The sequence below is a fragment of the Morone saxatilis genome, unplaced genomic scaffold (genome assembly GCF_004916995.1).
Source record: "Morone saxatilis isolate NCDOM2014 unplaced genomic scaffold, NCSU_SB_2.0 Contig22, whole genome shotgun sequence".
Classification (NCBI taxonomy): domain Eukaryota; kingdom Metazoa; phylum Chordata; class Actinopteri; family Moronidae; genus Morone; species Morone saxatilis.
In genome coordinates this window covers 11,545,434-11,564,486 of record NW_023339785.1, presented here as the reverse complement: position 1 = coordinate 11,564,486, position 19,053 = coordinate 11,545,434, and the positions used below count along the sequence as shown (strand labels likewise).

Genomic DNA, 19,053 nt, shown 5'->3' with positions numbered 1-19,053 from the left:
TATGTGGCTGTTTTTATTGTCCACTTCAACTTAAAATCTATTTTCTCATTTTCCTCCTTCCTCCTGTTCCTCCAATATATTGATCCGTAATTAATGACAGATTTTAAGACTTTACAGCGTTTGTGTTTGCTGCCAACATACAGTGAAATCTCCACAGTGCTGAGACTCACACTAATGGCGTTTTAAGGTTACCCTCTTTTTCTCTGCTCCACCTCTTACTTCTGTTCTTTAAAACTGTACACATGACTGCACGCACTTTCCTTCTCCACCCCCTCTCCCTCTGCTACCTTTCCTCCTGTAATGAACACGAAAGGCTGTAAATGTGCATTACTAAACTGCATGTGCGTGTGGTTTCGATACCCATCTGGGATCTGATCTGGTTGGCAGAGGGCAGAGGAAGATGCTGTCCTCCATTTCTGCTCTGCCAAGGACTGCGTTCCAAGCATCTTCTTGGCAGAGATGCTTGGCTCAAGAAGGTTTTGTTTGGTGAAGTAATTAATAAAGAGGCTTGTCACCACTTGGGAAGGTTTACTGGTGATATGATCATATGGGGCTCGCAACCATTACATAACTGCTTAAAACTTTGGATGGAAATTAGTGAATTAATGTTTGGAATTTCTTTATCTCTTGTGTCTCTATTGTTCTTTATCTGTTCTGAGCCCAACAGTGTTTTGTTAAATCAGACTCTGGGAGAGAGGGATGCTGTTATACAGCTGATCATTCAAGTATTCAGTGTCTGACAGAGCTGAATTGTTATTGGGCAGTGAGCCTGGCCCCTGCGACCTGACATTAACTTATAGCAATGGATGGAAGTGGAATGGGTCTGTGCACTTAGTCAGCTGTGCATTGAGACATCAGTAAGTGCACTGAGGACCCTGACAGAACAGAAGGTTGGGGACAGTCACTGCTGTCCCTGCTAAATAGAAAGCAAGTATAGTGTTCCCATTATATAATGCTATTTATTCCAAGAACATAGTCGACATTTAACGTAGGATTCACTGGGTTCAATTATTTGATGTTATTTGTCACATATTTGACACTAGTCCACAGCTTGTAAATTGTCATTGTGTCTAACAGATTTGTTTCTGATCAGATCTTTTTCTGTTTTTACAATTAAATGCTGATATATACAATTAAATGCTGGGCTTCAGGATCCCGCAGCTGAGATTCTCCGTCTCTCCTGCTCTGAGCTGCAGGTCTTACACTGAGATTGCCTCCTGTTATGCTACTTGCTAGACGACAGCATTATGTTGGCAGACATTTTTGTGTCTGTGTTTTGTATTTATGGTCACTTCCACCACTGGGCCAATGAAGGACATATCTTTGCAAACTTGTGTGAGTGGTCTATACATTACTGCAGTGTAGTTTTTATGAAGCTATAAAAGGTTAATTGTTTTGATCTACCTTTGTTAAGGTCAGCCTCTTTATTTGTATTATGTGTATGCGCTCAAGTGTACTTTCATAAAGGCAGAAGCCAGTTTGATTGAATACAAAGATCAACATCTTTCTAATCTAATGCTGTATCCCAAAGTGATTCATAATGTGTTTTACTCTTTATACTTTGTTGATAATTTAAGTCTTCTTATGGCATATGCTTTTTTCAGCATGAGGCAACAAATGTGCTGCTTGGAGCCAAGTACACAGTCACTCAGCTGCTACCGACTGTAATTTCAACTTTAATAAAAACAGAACACGACATTTAAAAGCAGGCTTTCTTTCTTGTAGGCGTGTGGTGACTAGATTATTATTTACAGATAATATTTGGAGGTCAAAAGAAGTTAATTTCAGATACTTTGATTTCACATTCTGAAAGTTTTGTGTTGTTGTTTTTTTGGATAATATGAAATGTGGGACAATCAATGTGGTTGGCAACACTATTAACAGTTCATAGGCTGCTAATTACAACATTTGTTTTTTAAAAAGCCTTTTAATAGGCCTATAAACTAGATTCATCTTATTTTTTAATGACCCTGCTTTTATTCATTGATTATGATAATTTTTATATCAAAGGTTTTGGTATAATCTTTTCAAATTCAAGGTAATGCATTAGGTAATATATTAGCACACTGTGTATACTGTGTATCTCTGTATACGGTATGTATACACGTGTGTGGGTCATGTTACTTGTTATTTTACACTGAACACACACTGTTCACACACACCAGTGAACTGATGATACTATGATAGTTTTATGGAGGAGGTAGTCGACGCTGTGCTAATCGTCTTAAGCATAAAAGAAGACAGATGTTTCCTTTTAAACTCCTTGACTGGGGACAAACCACACCTCATAAAACACTCTGTCAGCTGCCGGTAACACCACAGTGAGACGGACAGGCGCACACCCTTCCATCCCGGTAACCTTACTGTGTGACGTTTGACAGAATGCACAACGTGAATAGGACACATATGAATCATGTGTGACTTTGGAGCTGATCTGACATATGATATATCATAAGCTACTTGGTGTCACTTACTGCTCAAGCTTTGTTGATCCTATTACACTTGAACCCCCTCCCACAATTTTTCAGTCTTCCCGATCTCAAAGGCCTAATGCTCAGCAGGCAGTAGTATATGTTTTACAATCCCATTTGCTCTCGTCAGCTGTTAATTGCCGTGAAAAGGGATCCTTAGTATTAATCCGCCTTAGCAGGAGAGTGTGTTTGATCCCTGTCTGTTGACACGATATCCATGAAACATTTGAATCCATGATAGGGAAGGAGGTTGCGTGCGTAACAATATTTTATCCATATTATAATTTTATTAGATAATTTGTGGGTCTGTGTGTGTAATGCTCATTTGGTTGTCCTTTATCAACAGGATGAGTAGAAGGCAACACGCACACCACTTGGTTGGTCTCTTCTGTGGTGCGGGGAATCAAATCACCCCAAAGATCCAGTTGCAAAGAATAAAAATAATTCTCACGCACAGTCATCACCTCTGCATTGATTTAATAAAAAAGTCGTAAAACTAACAAACAAAAAACAGGGTGTGTCTCAGATAACCTAACATTGACTCAATAATGTGCCAGAAAATAGTTTGTGTCGGCATATTTGTGTGTGTTGTCCCCTTTAAATGCTGTCACTCTGCCATCTATAGCAGCATACTGTAAGTAATACTAAAAAAGTGGATGTGTGTGTGCGTGCACGCGTGTGTGTGAGTGTGTGACAGAGAGACCGAGAGAGTGAGTGAGCCTGGACCCAAATAGACTCTTCATATTGATCTTTGTCAACTTGGCATATTTTCAAGCCAACTGATGCATTCCAGGGATTTAAACCTCCATTATAAAACTATTGGATGTGAAAAATAGTTTGCAGGGTGAAAAGGTGAAACAAGATAGTTTTATTTTTTATTTTATAAATGGATTCAGTAGTCACTCTCTGAAATGGGAACGGAGGTGTAACTTCTAATGCAGTTGCATTGACTGATATGGGTCTATAGAGTATGAGTCTGTTATTCTGCAGAATGTTACTTTTAAAATTCACATGAAATGGAAATCAGAGTGCTGTTTGCTTCCGCATATTTACATATTTCCTGCTAGGGAGGGACATGTCCTAGTAGCCAATCGCTGTGTGCTACGCAGCACCCACCCAAGCAGCTATAGTGGACCCACTAGCTGACTCTACCAGGACTGGGAGCTCCAAGTAAACAGTACTTCCAGGCCGGACTGAATGCAGCATCCGAACGGAGGACGGTTGAACAACAGGGAATAAAGTACAGAGGTGATTTTTCCAGGGTTTGGCTCCTCCTCCCATGTTAGCTGCACAAGCACCATCTATCATTACTGTTGGTGACAGTAAGCTACTTTTAGCAACAAGTCCATCTGGAAACTCTGCAAATCACCTTGGTATCGCTTTCATCAAACGGGCCTCTGTCTGTCTCGGAGGCTGCTAGGCCCCTGTTTGGAATCTGCTGACATCAGCAGTTTGCCACGTTGAAGCAGAGCAGCTGGAGGACATCAGAGGGAAAAGCAGACAATATTTTCTCTATAAAATATGATCCAGTTTCACCCAAATCACTGATAAAGTTGTGCTTTTGTACAAGTGATAACCCTGTCTTTGTACAGTTATCAGTAAGGTCCGTCCCCCCAGAAACACTCCAGTGGCGAGCCATGCTGTTGCTAGCTAGCTAACTAAAGAATCGTCACTCTGTATTATAAAAAGTTGAAGATTGATTGACAGGTGAATGTCATGATATTACTGGTTGAAATCACTTAGTTCATTCTTACATAAGCATGCATCACATTTTGTTGTACAGAAAGCAAAAAAAATATTGAATATTTTTGGAAATAACGATACAAAGAAATTGACTTTTTGTAGATTTGGCATACATTGTGAAATTGGGGTACAATATAACTGAGAATGTAATCTTAAAAGGGTTAAAGGGGTTTTCTTTTTTCATTTCAACTGGACTTGTTTCTAAAAATGGAAAATGCTTTATGGGAGATTTTGATATGGTTTTCTACCTCATTGATCCCCAACCTGTTGGGATCCCTAAATGGGATCTTAAGTTAGATCTTGTAAGGTTGTTTATTAATGAGATAGTAAAAAAGAAAAACAATTGTTTTGCTGCATTTAGTTACTTAACAAATCCAGAAGGGAAACCACTCTTTATGTATGTAGATATATGCAATCTGCAATAAAATGCAGCAGCATATACAATAAACACCTTCACAGCTCACAGGTCCAAATGGTTAAAACCTACTGAAATCACATCCCTTCATTCTGTTCTTGTACATCGTGAGAGGACATAGCCTTTTGAAGATGTTAACTGACCATTGTTTGGGTATTGGATATTATAACACAATTTTGAGTGTTTAATGGACTATGGGTGCCGATGCAGTGTTTTTGATCCCCTCTCACAGTTGTACAACTAAGAGTGGCCCTCTAGTCTTACTTCCTGAAAACACAGATTAAACTGGAAGCTAATTCACATATTCTGTCCAAAAATTGGAAATTGTATGGAGTGATGTTTTCCTGTGGTGTTTTGAGTATTATCAGTGTGAAACATTTTTTTTTGCCAATCACTGGGCTTTCACCAACAGTTTCATCACATTTATCTGCAGACATGCAACATTGGCTGGCAGTATTACACTTGCTCTCCTCCCACCTGCTCACCCCTCCCTTTTGCAAGCACAGCTGCACAATCAGCTGGCCTCCGCTGGTCTTCCCCACTCCGGTACTGTTCCACATTCCGGCCCTGCTCCTTGGCAGCATTCTCTGCTGGGTGCCTGCTCCTATACTAGTAATGTTTAAACTCTCCCTGTCCCTCAAGCTCCCAATCAGGGTACAGACAGCTAGTAGGGTTACTAACTGGCAAGTGGCAGCAGCTAGTACATCCACAATAAAATCCTTAAAAAAGGCATCTACTCCTTCTACCTTATTTAAAATTCCAGAATCTATGAATAAGCACATTTTATCCATGTCCCCTACTTCACTGTAAAGTCCATTTAGTGTATGTGCACTGAGGGCTTCAAGTTTCTACATACTACTTGTATAAGTTGCAAACTGTTACTATTTGTGATGTCACAAATCATGCTCGGAGTAATCCACCCCTGTCCACACTTTTTTTTTTCTAGATGAATAAATAGAATAAGATGCCCTCTGAAGGAAATTCATAGCTCATTGCGTATTGGAGTAAAATAATTGCTTTTACAGAGAGCATGGCTAGAGTCATGACCATATTGGACTGCATGAGTAATTACCAGCATTAGTGGAAATTGTTTTCCCGTGCTCTTTTATGCATTATGCCTTCTTTATACTAATGGTATTAGACCCACGTTTTGATATATTACTAGTGGAACATGCACACATTTATTTGAAAACATAAATGTTATTTTAAATGTTTTTATAGTTTAATGGCACTGTGGTATATAGTGTCATACAGCTAAAAGGTCATTATGAAAGATAACAATATAGGTATACTAAAGCCTTGACTAAGATGTGGTCATACAGTGAGACCAAAATTGAAGCTGCTGATTTCTTCTTTTCAGCTTCATTGCATTCTCATCAAACAATAATTTTATAAGGAGTACAATCTAGACCTACTCTATTTGAAAAGTGTCCAGATATAACTTTTCTTATACAAATAAAATTGAAATGAATTCTAGTTATCTAGTGATTAATGTGGTGATTACAAAAGCCTACAATATTTGTGCCAAGCTATCATGTCACACTATAGAGCCTCTGTTTATAACAAAAAGGCAAAGGAACAAAGAACAAGAGGGGAGAAAGACAAGAGCAAGAGAAAGAGAGAATGACAAACAATGAGCTCAGAGGGATGAAAGAGCATGAATAAAAACGCGAGCTCATTCTGCGTTTCAAAGAAAACCTCAAGTTCAACTCAACTCACTTTCTCCGCTGCCTGCAAGGTGACTTACAACCAAAATAAAACTATTTCTTTCTTGAGATGGAGCCACACTGAACCAAAGGCATCCCAGAAGACAATGTGCTAGATTCTGCTCCTTGTGAAACCACATTGAGGCCAGGCTATTTTCGAAACACAAACCTCATGCTACAGACCTGTTTCTGTGCTTAATTCTGATTCTAATTTGGTGAGTATGCTATTTGTCAAGTCATGATGAATGTGTATCCACCTTGATGTATGTAGCCATGACTAGAGTAAACTGTAGAGATTGCGCCTCATATATGGAGGTATAGTTCCATTTCTCTGGACCTGACAGTGCTTCAGTTGATTACACACGTCCTTGAACCTCATTTGAACATGAGGAAGGTGTCATTTGCGAGCCTGGGTGTTGCTGATGATGCTTTGTCACATTAAGCCTGCCCTTCTGTCCTATAGATACAGCCACACTTGAACATAAGCACAGCTCGGTCATTGCATAACACTTGCTTTATACTCCATACCGTAAATACTGCCCACACATCTAACATACTGTTGCCATAAAACCTGAATGTGCCCTGTCATTCATAAGGGGCCTTAAATAGATGAGCAACTAACCGAAGCGAGACACATCTCACCCCCCTCCTTCTATTTGTATCCATTCCTCCTTACTATGAGATTTATTCCTGTCAAAGGGGCAAGGACATCTATTGCAGCCTGCTGAAGGTCCGATGTGGCAACACTGGTGCCTGTAGATCACTGACTATCATGAACCTGGGTGACAGCTCACTCTGTGTGGATGGTCTGATAAAGAGCGAGGTCCCAGGCCGTGCTGCATCATTCATCACGCATCCTTCAATCCCAATATGCGCTCTTCATCAAGGCTGGGGCAAGGATGAAGGAGACAGGCTGTAAAAGATGGTGCCCAGTCCCTCCTCCGTTCGTCCTCTTAGCCCCACCATCACTCAGTTTTATTACTTTGGATGTGCTGGCAGTTAGCTGGCTCATTAATAAACGTCGGCTGGAATTAGACATTTGTCGAAATTCTCGAGAGTCTATTCCCCATCTTTTCACACACACATTTTCTACCTCCACTGTGTGCTCAGTGAAGAATACTTAAACATGAGGAGACAGGATGGCAAGGACAATGGAGAGAAAACAACCGCAGAGTGCATTAATGTTTGTACCAGTAAGCAGTTTGAAGTTTGACCCTTTGCTAACTAACTGTGGATGTGTTTCAGTGCACCTTAACGCCTGTCTGGTGCAGATGAAACAAAACCATCGTTCTTTGTTTAGTTTGTTCAGAGGAGAAAATAAACTGATTGGGCAATGGGGAAATTGTCAGGATATCATTGGTTTAAACGATCAGTTTGTATATTTAACTTTTTTCTACTCAGTGCTATTTTCTGTGTGTGTGCAGTTTAAATGTCTTATAAATGGGCAGATTATCTTAGTTTAGCTCAGTTTCTACTGGATCAAGTACAGTAGCTGCATCTCTGCGCCTCAGAAGCAGAGAACATGGGGTCATATTCCTGGATGGAAACTTAGACCTGTGTCATTCCAAAGGACCATTAAAGTTTCAGTAGTGCTGTGGTTTTCTTGGCAACAATAGTGGAGTATCTGTGGGGTTTTCAGGACATTTTGCTGGCACAGAGGTGTTAGTGTAGCAGGTTATCCAGGAGCCTGAAAGGAGGCACTGAAATACTGATAAGTCCCATAGGAGAAAAGGCATGTGGTGATTAATTGCACTGGGTCTGGAACCCTGATTATCTGCTGCCTGTTAGTGTGTGTGTGTGTGTGTGAGAGAGAGAGAGAGATAGGGAGGCTTATGTCAGGCAATGGCTGGCCTACTAGATAGTGGACTTGCTCTTGTTTGCATCTCGTTGGATCTGTGGCCCAGTTTATGGGGTGTTTTGAAAGACATTTGCAGCTCAGAAAGTTAGGTCTCCCTTTCAAGGACAAATCAGTGTTATCAGCTAAACAGGGATTCATCCTGATCTACATCTACAGTTCTATACAGTGAGTTCAGTTTTTAGTAAACTGTGGATACAACTACTCCAGAATTGTCACATATGTACTGACCAGTTGGTGAGCATTTAATTGATACGGTCACCTGCTGCCTCTTCAAATCCCTGAGCTATGTTAATAACTATAAAATATATACAACATATTAAGACATTGTAGACATGGGTGGAAAGTCTTTGAGGAATTTGACAATGCATCTGAACAGCTGCCAAGTTTCAGTCAGTTTTGGTTTGAAAATCAGTAAGCATGCAATGATCAATAACAGTTCAGGGAGTCCTATTTGTTCAGTCTGGTATAGGGAGTTTTTTTTGTGTCTGTGTAAGAAATAACTGTCAATCATCTTTTGTCTAGCCTAGTTGACATCTTTATCAATGACCAGCATTTGATTTATCCACAGCTCTGCCAAACCAGAATAAAGTTACTTATGGGCAGCTTTGAGAGGAAGTTCAAGTCTCCAATTTTTTATTTGTAGGTCAAGTCAAGTCGCTCCCCTGTTTTGTTATAATGCGTAACGCTGGGTATGGATACTATATGCTTACAATTAAATGCTTAAAATTCTAATGTTCTGTTCCTTTAAGTTGTGCAATTGGGGGGGGGGCAATTTATTTCTGATATAATCTTTTGGCATGCTGCACTCGCCTATAGATTGCGTCGCTATACTCCCATTAAGATCAATTTGGCATAGTGCACTCAAATGGAGAACAGTTCACTGAAATTAAATACATTTAATGTTTATGTGTGTAAAATGGTTTTATGAATGAAAGTAAACCTACGGCCAATTGTCAGCAGTAAATGGTTTTGGCTCTTTATCCCTAGTTGGCTCCAATAAGGGTGAGAGTGTCGGGTTTATGAATATCAAGAACAACTCTTTGTGTGAAAATGGGTCATGAGTTACATGTGTACATTTTTAACGCTAATTATGATGCCTTTTTCTGGTGAGTTTGGTTAAAGTGGAAATAATTATGTTGGTCACACATGTCATAAGGGAAAGGGGGGAGGGGAGATTAAGCATTATGGAGACTCTATAATGGCAACTGATTAATATCCTTCTCTGTAGTCATTTTCAATAAGTAGTAAATGTGTCAGAGAGAGACATGGCACTCAAATCCATTAGGAAAAGAAGATACAATTTATTTGGGCTGATTCGCTTGTAGCTAATCCATCAACACAGAGAAAATAGGTCAATGATCGAAGCCAAGCAGGGACTGTGCCCAGAAAAGGACAGATGCAATAGATCCAATACATACAGAAACACAGGGCTTTTCACAGGAACCCAGTACAGAATTGCTATAGACACACATGCAGAGTGATGTTAAAGAAGCTCTCCTTAACATCACTTACAGAAAGCATGACTTCATGAAAGAAAATCAAATCACTCCAGTGTGACGTGGGAGCCTCTGCATGCCTTTGCATCTGCTTGCCTACTCATACAGTAAATGGGGTGGATATGCGGTGCACGGGGAGGGAGGGGGCATAATCACCCACCACCCCCTGACGTCAGTTTCAGTGGCGCTCACTTGTTATATACGGTAGCAGACTGCACGCTTGGCTTGCGATCCTACAACCTCTTACTCCTCTACCGGGCCTACAATCACATCATTCAAATGCAGCAGCTCATGGTTCTGTGCCTGCTAACAGCCTGCCATAACAATGATTTTGAACACTGACCTGTTCTTGTTTTCTTTTACCCTTTCTTCGTGTTATTTTATCACTTTTCCTTTTCAGCAACCAAGGATATATATAACAGAGCCCCCACTGTTGTTGGTTGTCTTTATTTTTAGTTTTTGTGAGCTTGATGTTCTTGATCTAAACCTGTCTATTTCTTTCTTATTCTCTTCTGTCCCTCTCTCCTCCCTCTCTCCTCTCTTTCTGTCACTATGTGCTACATTACTGTTATTTAAAGCTATTGCTGTTGCTAATGTTGTGATGTTTTTTTATTTGCCTGTGTTTCTGCCTAGTGATTTTTGCTGTTGTTATTGTTTTTTCTTTTGTTTTATGTGTGTGGTGAGCTTTCTAACCCCAGTTCATTCTGTTATGGCACCACCGCAGTCCAGGATGACGCTGCCCCAGGTACCCAGGAGTACATTATGTTACGGCAGGACTCCATCCACTCTGCGGATATAAGGAGTAAAGGGTCCCCCTTTCGTGCTAAGTGTCACGAAATCTTCTGCTGCCCCCTGAAGCAAGTCGTCCACAAAGAGAGCACAGAGCCCGAAGGTTTGTTCGCACCCCCTCCTTGTTTTGATTTGCTGATGCTCCTCGTGTCCCCTGCCCACTCCCGTCTTGTTTTCCCCTCTCTCTCATATTCTGTGTGAACTGATAGTTCTCCGCCTCTCCAAACTAAGTTCTCTTTCATTCCTGTCCCATTTTTAGAGCGCATCTGGTGTGTTTCTGCCCCTTTCTAGCATGTGCGTGTTTGTGCACAAACGTGTGTGAGTGTGCGCGCAAGTGTGAGTGCGAGTGTGAGTGCTTGTGTGTGCGTTTGGGCATAGTATAAGACTGAATGCTTAGGGCATGTTTGCTTGCAGAGAACCTGTAGGAGGGCATCTTTCCCTGGGTCTCTCTGCTCCCGTCCAGTGTGTTTGTATGAGAGTGTGTATGCGTATGTGTCTGCCTGCACACCCCTTCTGTTGAACTGAGGAGCATAGCATCCGTAGCTCCTGCCCACCCCTCCCTTCCCCAAACCATTAACTCGGTCATTGCCACCCTGAGGCTCATGCACGGACCAAAACAAAGTGCAAAAAGAAAACGGGGTTATAGATGGAGGCAGCTGCTGCCCTAATGAGTTCAATGACTTGGCAATTTCAGTATACGCTTCTACTTCGACTGGCATCATAGGACAAAAAAGGTGAAAGTCTTATATCTTCCTGTCCTGAAGACTATGTGAGATTGAAATGTTTCATATTCATGACTAAATAGTGATCTACTCAGCTACAGACTGCAAGTCAGCAAGTACCCCCCCCCTCCTGTTCCCTGTTCCCAGCTTCTGCCTGTGGCTCTATGGTCTTGGTGGTTGCAGCCTACCCTGCTTCCCTCCCTCCCTGACCTTACTCCCTCCCCTTCTGCAACCTTGTTCACCTTTTCCTCTACCTCTTTCCATTTTCCATTTCCTTCTTTAGTGCTTGCAGCAGCATGCCTGCGTACCGTTTATGTTATCAGCCTTTGTACAGTTAGATAATTGAGTAAAGTAAAAAATTTAAAAAATCCCTTTGTGCTCCAAGCATGCTACCATACCCTGCACTGTCTGGCACTTAGGCTCTTTGACTGCCTCATTTATCATCTATCCCTCAATAGAGTGCTACAGTTGTAGAAATTGCTTTCCTTTGCAGACCTCCTGATAGGTAAGATATAAATAACCTCACTAATATTTTCTGCAATGTCTTGCTCTGTCTTCTGTTGTATCTAAAATAGGGTCATGTTTGGTATATAGTGTTTCTACACTTAGATATCAGTTAATCTGTTGACAGGTGTTTAAGGGGCTCCCTAAAAACTTGGTATTTCACCAGGGATGGCGTATTTTTGTAGAACATACCATATTTTGGCCCATGCACACATGAGTTTTCCACAATGGAGGTTGAGTTATGTCAGTGCTGTAGGTTACTACTATTAATTGGCACCAGTTTAAAGTTCAAGTTCAAAATTTTTTACAAACTTTATTATGATCCAAGAGGGCAATTGTTTCACAGGCCAAAAGCAACACATTCAGGATACAGGACAATACAGTACAAACTATCACTATTCAATGCCACCATATCATGTGCCATAAAAATATTGGATGAAATTTACTAGAGGTATTTTACCCGTGGCAAAATAAGTAAGTAGGTAAAAGGTGGAGTGTATTTGGTCAGTGACCTGGGAGACAATGAAAATAAATTGCACTAGTGATATATGATAACCTTTGTGCACCTTAGTAAGAATGCAGAATAAAATTCTGAATTATTTTGGTTTGATAAAAATGAGAAGTTGGACTGAGTAGCAAAGTATGGCCCAGTTTTATTTCTAAAGATTGGAAAATTAGGCAAACTAGACTGAATAATATGTACATACAGTATGAGATCAGTTTATTTGATGCATGTCAAGTATGACGGCACACAAAATATTATTTCTATACTATCTAATACTAAACATGATTACCTCTAATATGTAATATATTTGGGCAGATTTTTGTTTTTGGAAATAATTTAGTCCATTTAAGTTAATATATTTTAGCAATATTTGTACATATTTTTCAGTGGAAAGGTCAACTTGAATTTATCAACAGTTAGGTACTCGTACAATGAGGAGGGGACCCAATGTAAGCCAGTGAGAATGTGCATCAGACACACAACACTCTTCATGACATGATAAGGCACTGCCCCCTGGGCGAAAGACCAAGTTTTTAGGGAGTTCTGGCTGTGTAATCACTGAAGGACTCAAACACATGTACTTATCCTTGATAGAAAGAGAGCGAGGGAGAGAGATAAAGAGGTAGAATACTAGCCGAGGTCTGGCTATAAAAGTACAGATGTATTATTCAGTTTGGTTGCAGCTCCAGTTGGACGTGACTGAATTTACAAAGGAAGGAGGGGAGACTACAGCTGTTACGTAAGCTGTTCACAAGGACGTCATTAATGTTGATGCATGATGCAGATGGGAACTGTGTTAAACCATGTGTGGAGCAGGCTATACAGACACACAAAAAACACACAACTGCTGCTCAGTTGACAAAGAGTAGATTTTGATATATTTACTTTACCTTTGTTGGAACAAATGGAATTTGATTTGAAAAGAAAAACAAGAAGGTTGTATGTATTTGTGAGATCTGAGCTGGAAAGTCAGCCTCGACACATTGTTACCATGGCAACAACCTTCCAACTGCTTTGTGTTGCACTTATTAATGATTTTCATGGGTTTTCATGAATTCCAGATTCTTGAACAGTTAACTTCATGTTAAATAGAGTTTGCAAATCACCGTGGATTGCAGCACAGATTGTTCAGTCAGGAACTCTGGTTGTTTATTCCCCCCCCCCATGATTATATTATATTAATGACATCTATAATACAGCATGCAGTAAAAGGCAGTGTTTCAAAGGTTTATTGATGTTCATTTGAGATGCTGGAGTATGTCTGCTGTGGGTGATTTTCTGAGAATGACAAGTGCTCTGAAAGGTACAAACATTAAGGTAAGACCTAACGAGGCTTTGACAGAGTCAGTTATCTGCAGTATCATTTCCTGCGAGTCTAATTCTTCTGATGCATATCCCAACACTACACTGTAGGTGGCTGATACAAAGACTGAGATATTGGTTTCACAAGTCACTGGAGACATGCTTGACAGAACAACACATCAGTAACACATGGGCTTGGACTGACATCCCAGAGGATGATCAAATCATATCAGTTCATCCATGCACATATAGTAGCATATATTAAGTAGGGGGGCGCTGCCCTGGATACGTGCACGTGCATAGTAATGTTTGGATGTAGTAGACTACATTTTCAGACACTGTGTGTGAAAATAATATCACAGCAGAATGAACTATTATCCATATAAATCAAGGATATTTAACATGCTCAGCTGCTGCTGACTGAGTAAAAAGATCTTAACATACAGGATTAGCATGTACGGGACCAGTAAATATTCTATTTAATGATATTTTCGGTGCAATTAATTTTCTAAGCCTAGATGTGTTTTGAAGCTCCTCTAAACCTTTAGCTGAGGTCATGTCAGGTTACTTACAGTGGAAGGAAATCATATATTAACCATATTATACATTTTTTATACTTGAAGCACAATACATCCATATAATAATGCAGCTCCCACAACACCCCCCTTCCTGCTTTAATGAGTTCATCTCTGTAAAGCTGCAGGGAGCATAAGAACACAGACAGGGATCACTAGACTTATTTCCTCCATCCTCAGGCCTGTGTGTGCTCCCTGCTGTCAGTCTGACAGTTTATTCACTATCTCTTTGGCTCAATATGTGTCAGCACCTCTCTACTCCTGTTCCTCTTTATTTTCTAATCATTCTCTCCTGTTCTTCTCTCCTTTTTGGCTCTGTTCTGCTTCTCCACAGCAAAAATAAAAGATGGTGCCCGAGGGGACCGATCTGTGTAAATATCCCATCCATAATTCAGACAACTCGACTGCAAGACTTTGTGTTTATAGTTCCAGGCTATGCAATATATACACAGCCAGGCGGATATCCATATAGAGATGCAGTACAGAGGTGTAAGGCAGTAATGTTTATGTTTTCATTAGTGTGACATAAACTCAAGCAATGAATATCTGAACTACCTCTATAGTGATTGCACTGACCGTGACTGACAAGAGTAATTTTCCCTTACGTCGGCTGGGTTTAGATTACAGGAGTTTTTAAAATGCTAAACAACTTAGAAATGTGACCGCATAACAGAAATTATATCTGCGTTTTAACAGTGAGGAACTCATGAACCTATAACAGTGTTAACCAACTGTGAGCTCTATCTAAAGCAATGTAATGAAATCAGTAATGTGATATGTTTCTTACAGACAGATCGAAGTCCAGCACCTGTGTTGCTGAACATTCAGGCCACTATCTAATCTGTTTCCACCTTATTGACAAAATAACTTATCTGCTGCCCACTCAGCCAAGAAAATATAAGCAGAAGTGCACGAGGCGTATGCAGTAGTCGCATCCATTTCCCACACCCAATGTAAAACGCATGGCGGTGATTCACCACAAAGTCGACACATCGCAATTACATTTCAGGCGACCAGTGTCGCCTCTTGTAACAGAGTATCCCATTGCAGTGTCTCACAGAGTCCTGCACACTACTGCAATGTTGACAAGAGACAAACATGCAACCTCGGGATGCACTCATGCTCCAATAACAGCTTGTTAAATTTAAAATTTTGTCTTCGCAGTCTTTCTTTCTGCATAAAAGCAACAACTTTGTTTGTCTAAATCAATACATAAATAGACTATGCATGAATAAATAATGTGTATGATAATATGATTTGGTGCCTGGAGAGACTAGGTTGGCAGGAGAGAGTCAATGTCACACTATCACCTGATCTCCGGTTGCCTATTTTAGCATGTGCTTTGTCTCTGTGCCTGACCAGATGGACAGTAAGTGCACCTGAAGAATAGGCATTAATTCCTAATAACAGCTGATAATAAAAGGAGCGAGAATGAAAGCCGGAGTGAGACAATATCTATGTCAAATAAACCCACATGTATGAAGGAGTAGTGTTTTATTAGCCTAGTTTACAGTGCAAATTAGATTTCAGGCTGTCTAAAGCAAAATGTGACGCGCCCTCAAACGTATTTTCATCTGTAAGCGCAAAATGGTTGGCATCTTCCTGCAAGTAAACATGCTCTTTTATTATGATACAAACTGTACAAACATAAGATCACAATTTTTACATAATTATTTACTCAAATATAGGCATAAATGCTGACAAAGTATTCATTTTTGGCTTCTCTGGGACTTAAACTAAATGCATAAACAAACAGCAGGAGTGGGTGTGTATGACAACATTAATGAGAAACTACTCTAGGGACCGGCAGAGAAGTGAAGCAGAGTAAAGTTGCCAGGCCTATTACATTCCATCATTGTCTATTTAATTAGCACTCTCTTATTTCGCCTCCGAATCCCGGAGCCTCTCCTCGTGGCAGACTCAGCCACACAGAATGAAATAAAGGAGCAAACGAGACTATTACTGTTTCTAAGATATTTTGTCATAAATGTTCACTCTCTAATTTGCAGTGTCTGCCAGCAAATGCATGCCATTTAAACATATTTGAAAATATCTTTAACCATTCAGAATTGCTGTGCTAAATTGCACAGTGCTCATGATAAATGCAGCACATGTAGAACATTTACTGCTTTATCACAACTTTTTAGCATGTAGCTTGTCAGCTAAGTCAACTGCTTGTCGCTGCTCATCCTTGAAATTGGCAACAGAGGCACAGGAAGCAGAATGCAGCAGTTGACCAGTGGGAGGTTTTTATCTCAGCACATCTGTTGAATCAGACTGTTTTATATTTAGTGTTTTTATATTGCATGCTTTTAGGCTAACTTTAATAAATTCCACCATTTGTCATATGATAATGGAATGTGAAAGTTTATATTTACTGCATACCAGGGGATAAAAAGATGCAGGTACAGTGCATAATGTTTTATATATTCCACATAGCCAAATGCAACATGTGTATTTATCCTCCATGTCCACATTATCAGCTTTACTCTGGACACAGATAGTCCCCATCACTGCCACTGCCTGACTCAGATATGACAAACCTTGACACTAAAATCCCAGCTTATGGGACTATGGCTATACTGTATTATTCTTTCATTCTGTACAATTCCTGTTTAACTACATGCTGGCTCTAAATCTGAGCTAAACAGGAACAATCAGTGGAGTAGTCAGGATATAGTAACTGTGACACAGTTTTCCCCAGAGTAAACAAACATTAAGCTATTTAATTGGGGCAATGAGGCAAACTGCCGAGTCAGCACTACATTAATGGGAGGCTAGCAAAGTGGTTCCTGACAGCTGCCAGGATAGAGATTACACGTACACACAAATTAGTGTAACTTATCGTGGGGGAAGAAGATGTTGGAAGATGAATAGATTTAATATATTAAGAGTGAACAAATACTGTATCTTGTTTTTAAGTAGCATAACATGTTATATTCTTGCTTTTTATACTCTCCATTGCAATTGCTCCTGTGAGAGAAAGTTCTGGTATGTACTCACTATTGCTACTGCTGTGGCCTTTCTGTCATCTTCAGCTTGTAATATCATCCCTGACCTCAGCGGCTCTGACACTCATGCTCTCTCTCCAAACACTTGTCTTAATAAACCTCATACTTTGTTTAATGAGTAGACTGGACCTCTAATGTCACTCCATTAATAATTTATTCAGCAGCTCCCAAATGCTCGTGGTCATGATCTGAAAGTGTTTACGAGTTGTTCATTTTCCTCTATGTTAAACTGAATGGGAAGTTAGCACATCTGCAGACTATCCCATAAAGCTCAGTGTGTATGGATTTTTTATCTAATTTTTGTTAGTAGATAACTTAGATAATCTTGTTATTGTTTTCAGTCACTGATTCTCAGTATTGACATAATCAAAAAGAGCTGTAATGACTGAGAAATATAGTTTGATCGCCTTGACCAGTTGGACACTGCTTTATTTAAAGTTTATTGTTTTTAGTGGACAATACAGTTATTGTACCTGAAGTAGATGGAAATTTACATTTCTGGCTTCCCACACATATATTTATTTCTACACTACAACTAGATTTGGGCAAAATGAGGATACTAAAGTTACCAACTGGGAGAGATTTTGCTGTCTCTACCATGGTAGCTAATATCGCTCAATGACCAACATTGTTCAATGACAAAAAAAGAACATTGTCAGTTACGTTGTCTTTGTATTTAGTCTCTTGAAATCTTTGCTTCATCAGCCAGGAGCAAAAGTCCATAGAATTCACAAGTTAGGCAAGCAGTAACCAACTTTCTTCTGACATGTCATTATCTAGATCTGCCCCAGGCTCTATTCCCCAGTTCAGAAAGTAACACAGAATCCACCCACTATTCACTACTATTAGTTGGGTGACAACAAGTATGGTGGTCGGTAAAGCCTCCAAAAATACTGCATACAGTAGTCAACCTAATCACACAGCAATCTTGAGTGTGAGTATTGTGTAAAATAATGATTTAACTCTAACTTAAGATTGCACTGTGACTATTTAAGACCTTAAAAGCCCTGTAGAACCCCTATTTCCTGTGCAGGGGACACCCTGAACTGCCTAAGCTACCCAGAGACCAAGAGAACAACGGGCCAGCTTGGCCCTGATACAGACAGACAGTTGGAGGGTTATCTTGGCGGGTTATGTAAAGTCCTTGCATGTCCCATCTTAGGGGGCACCAAATAATGTGCCAGCCTGCCGGCCATTGCTGATGTTGGCTAGGATTCATGCAGACACCCAATTTCTCCCATCATGTCGCCTGCCAGCCCCAGAGAAAGCTTGGCTCTTCCTGGGAGCCTGATGAAACCCAGATTAAGGACTGGAAAAGTTGTGCTATTCATCACATACAGGGGATATACTGTATAGTGATATTGGCAAATGTTGGAGAAATGCTGGTTAGCTTACGTTGTACATTCAAGAACCTTTAGTCAAGAATGAAATCAGAATTATAACACCAGGCGTGTTGCTGTGCCAGCCAAAAAGAGTTTGTCTTCTTCCCACATCTCCCTTTCTTGGTTGTATTTTTGTGTGCTGCACTAGAGTCAGATTGTTTGTTTACTTCCTTCTCAGTGGTGGTTAAATGTCTGAAAAGCGTCCATGGTATTCAACAAGTGCCTTAACCAATTAAATGCAGACTCAGTGATCTGTGTGCTTTGCAGTCTTCTCCCTTTGGAACTTTGGAACAGCAGCTAAAAACAGCTTAAGCATCCAAGTTATATATTTAATCACTATGATGATATATTATACTGACTGTTTACTAGGGCTGGGTATTGTTAAGAACCTCACAATTTGATTCGATTTTGATTCTTACATCACAATTCGTTTTGATATTGATTCGATTCGATATTGATTTAAATGCTTCGATATTGATTCAGTAATAAGTAGAATTACACGTGGTTCGAGTGTGTATACCATTCATCTTCTTAAAACCCCCCCCGTTTCCACGACACTTTGTACGGTCGTAGT

The 19,053-nt window shown here is 40.1% G+C and overlaps 1 protein-coding gene across 2 annotated transcripts in view; it reads left to right on the top strand.

The window, feature by feature from the left end:
* Positions 1-19,053, top strand: part of fgf13a (fibroblast growth factor 13a) — an 89,952-nt gene that overhangs the window by 32,868 nt on the left and 38,031 nt on the right. Inside the window, exon 3 of one of the 2 annotated variants that reach the window (XM_035668870.1) lies at positions 10,414-10,581. The exons of the other annotated variant lie outside the window; for it this stretch is intronic. Coding sequence (XP_035524763.1) covers positions 10,414-10,581 — 168 coding nt within the window. The remainder of the gene's footprint in view (positions 1-10,413; positions 10,582-19,053) is intronic. 2 annotated transcript variants of the gene reach the window in all.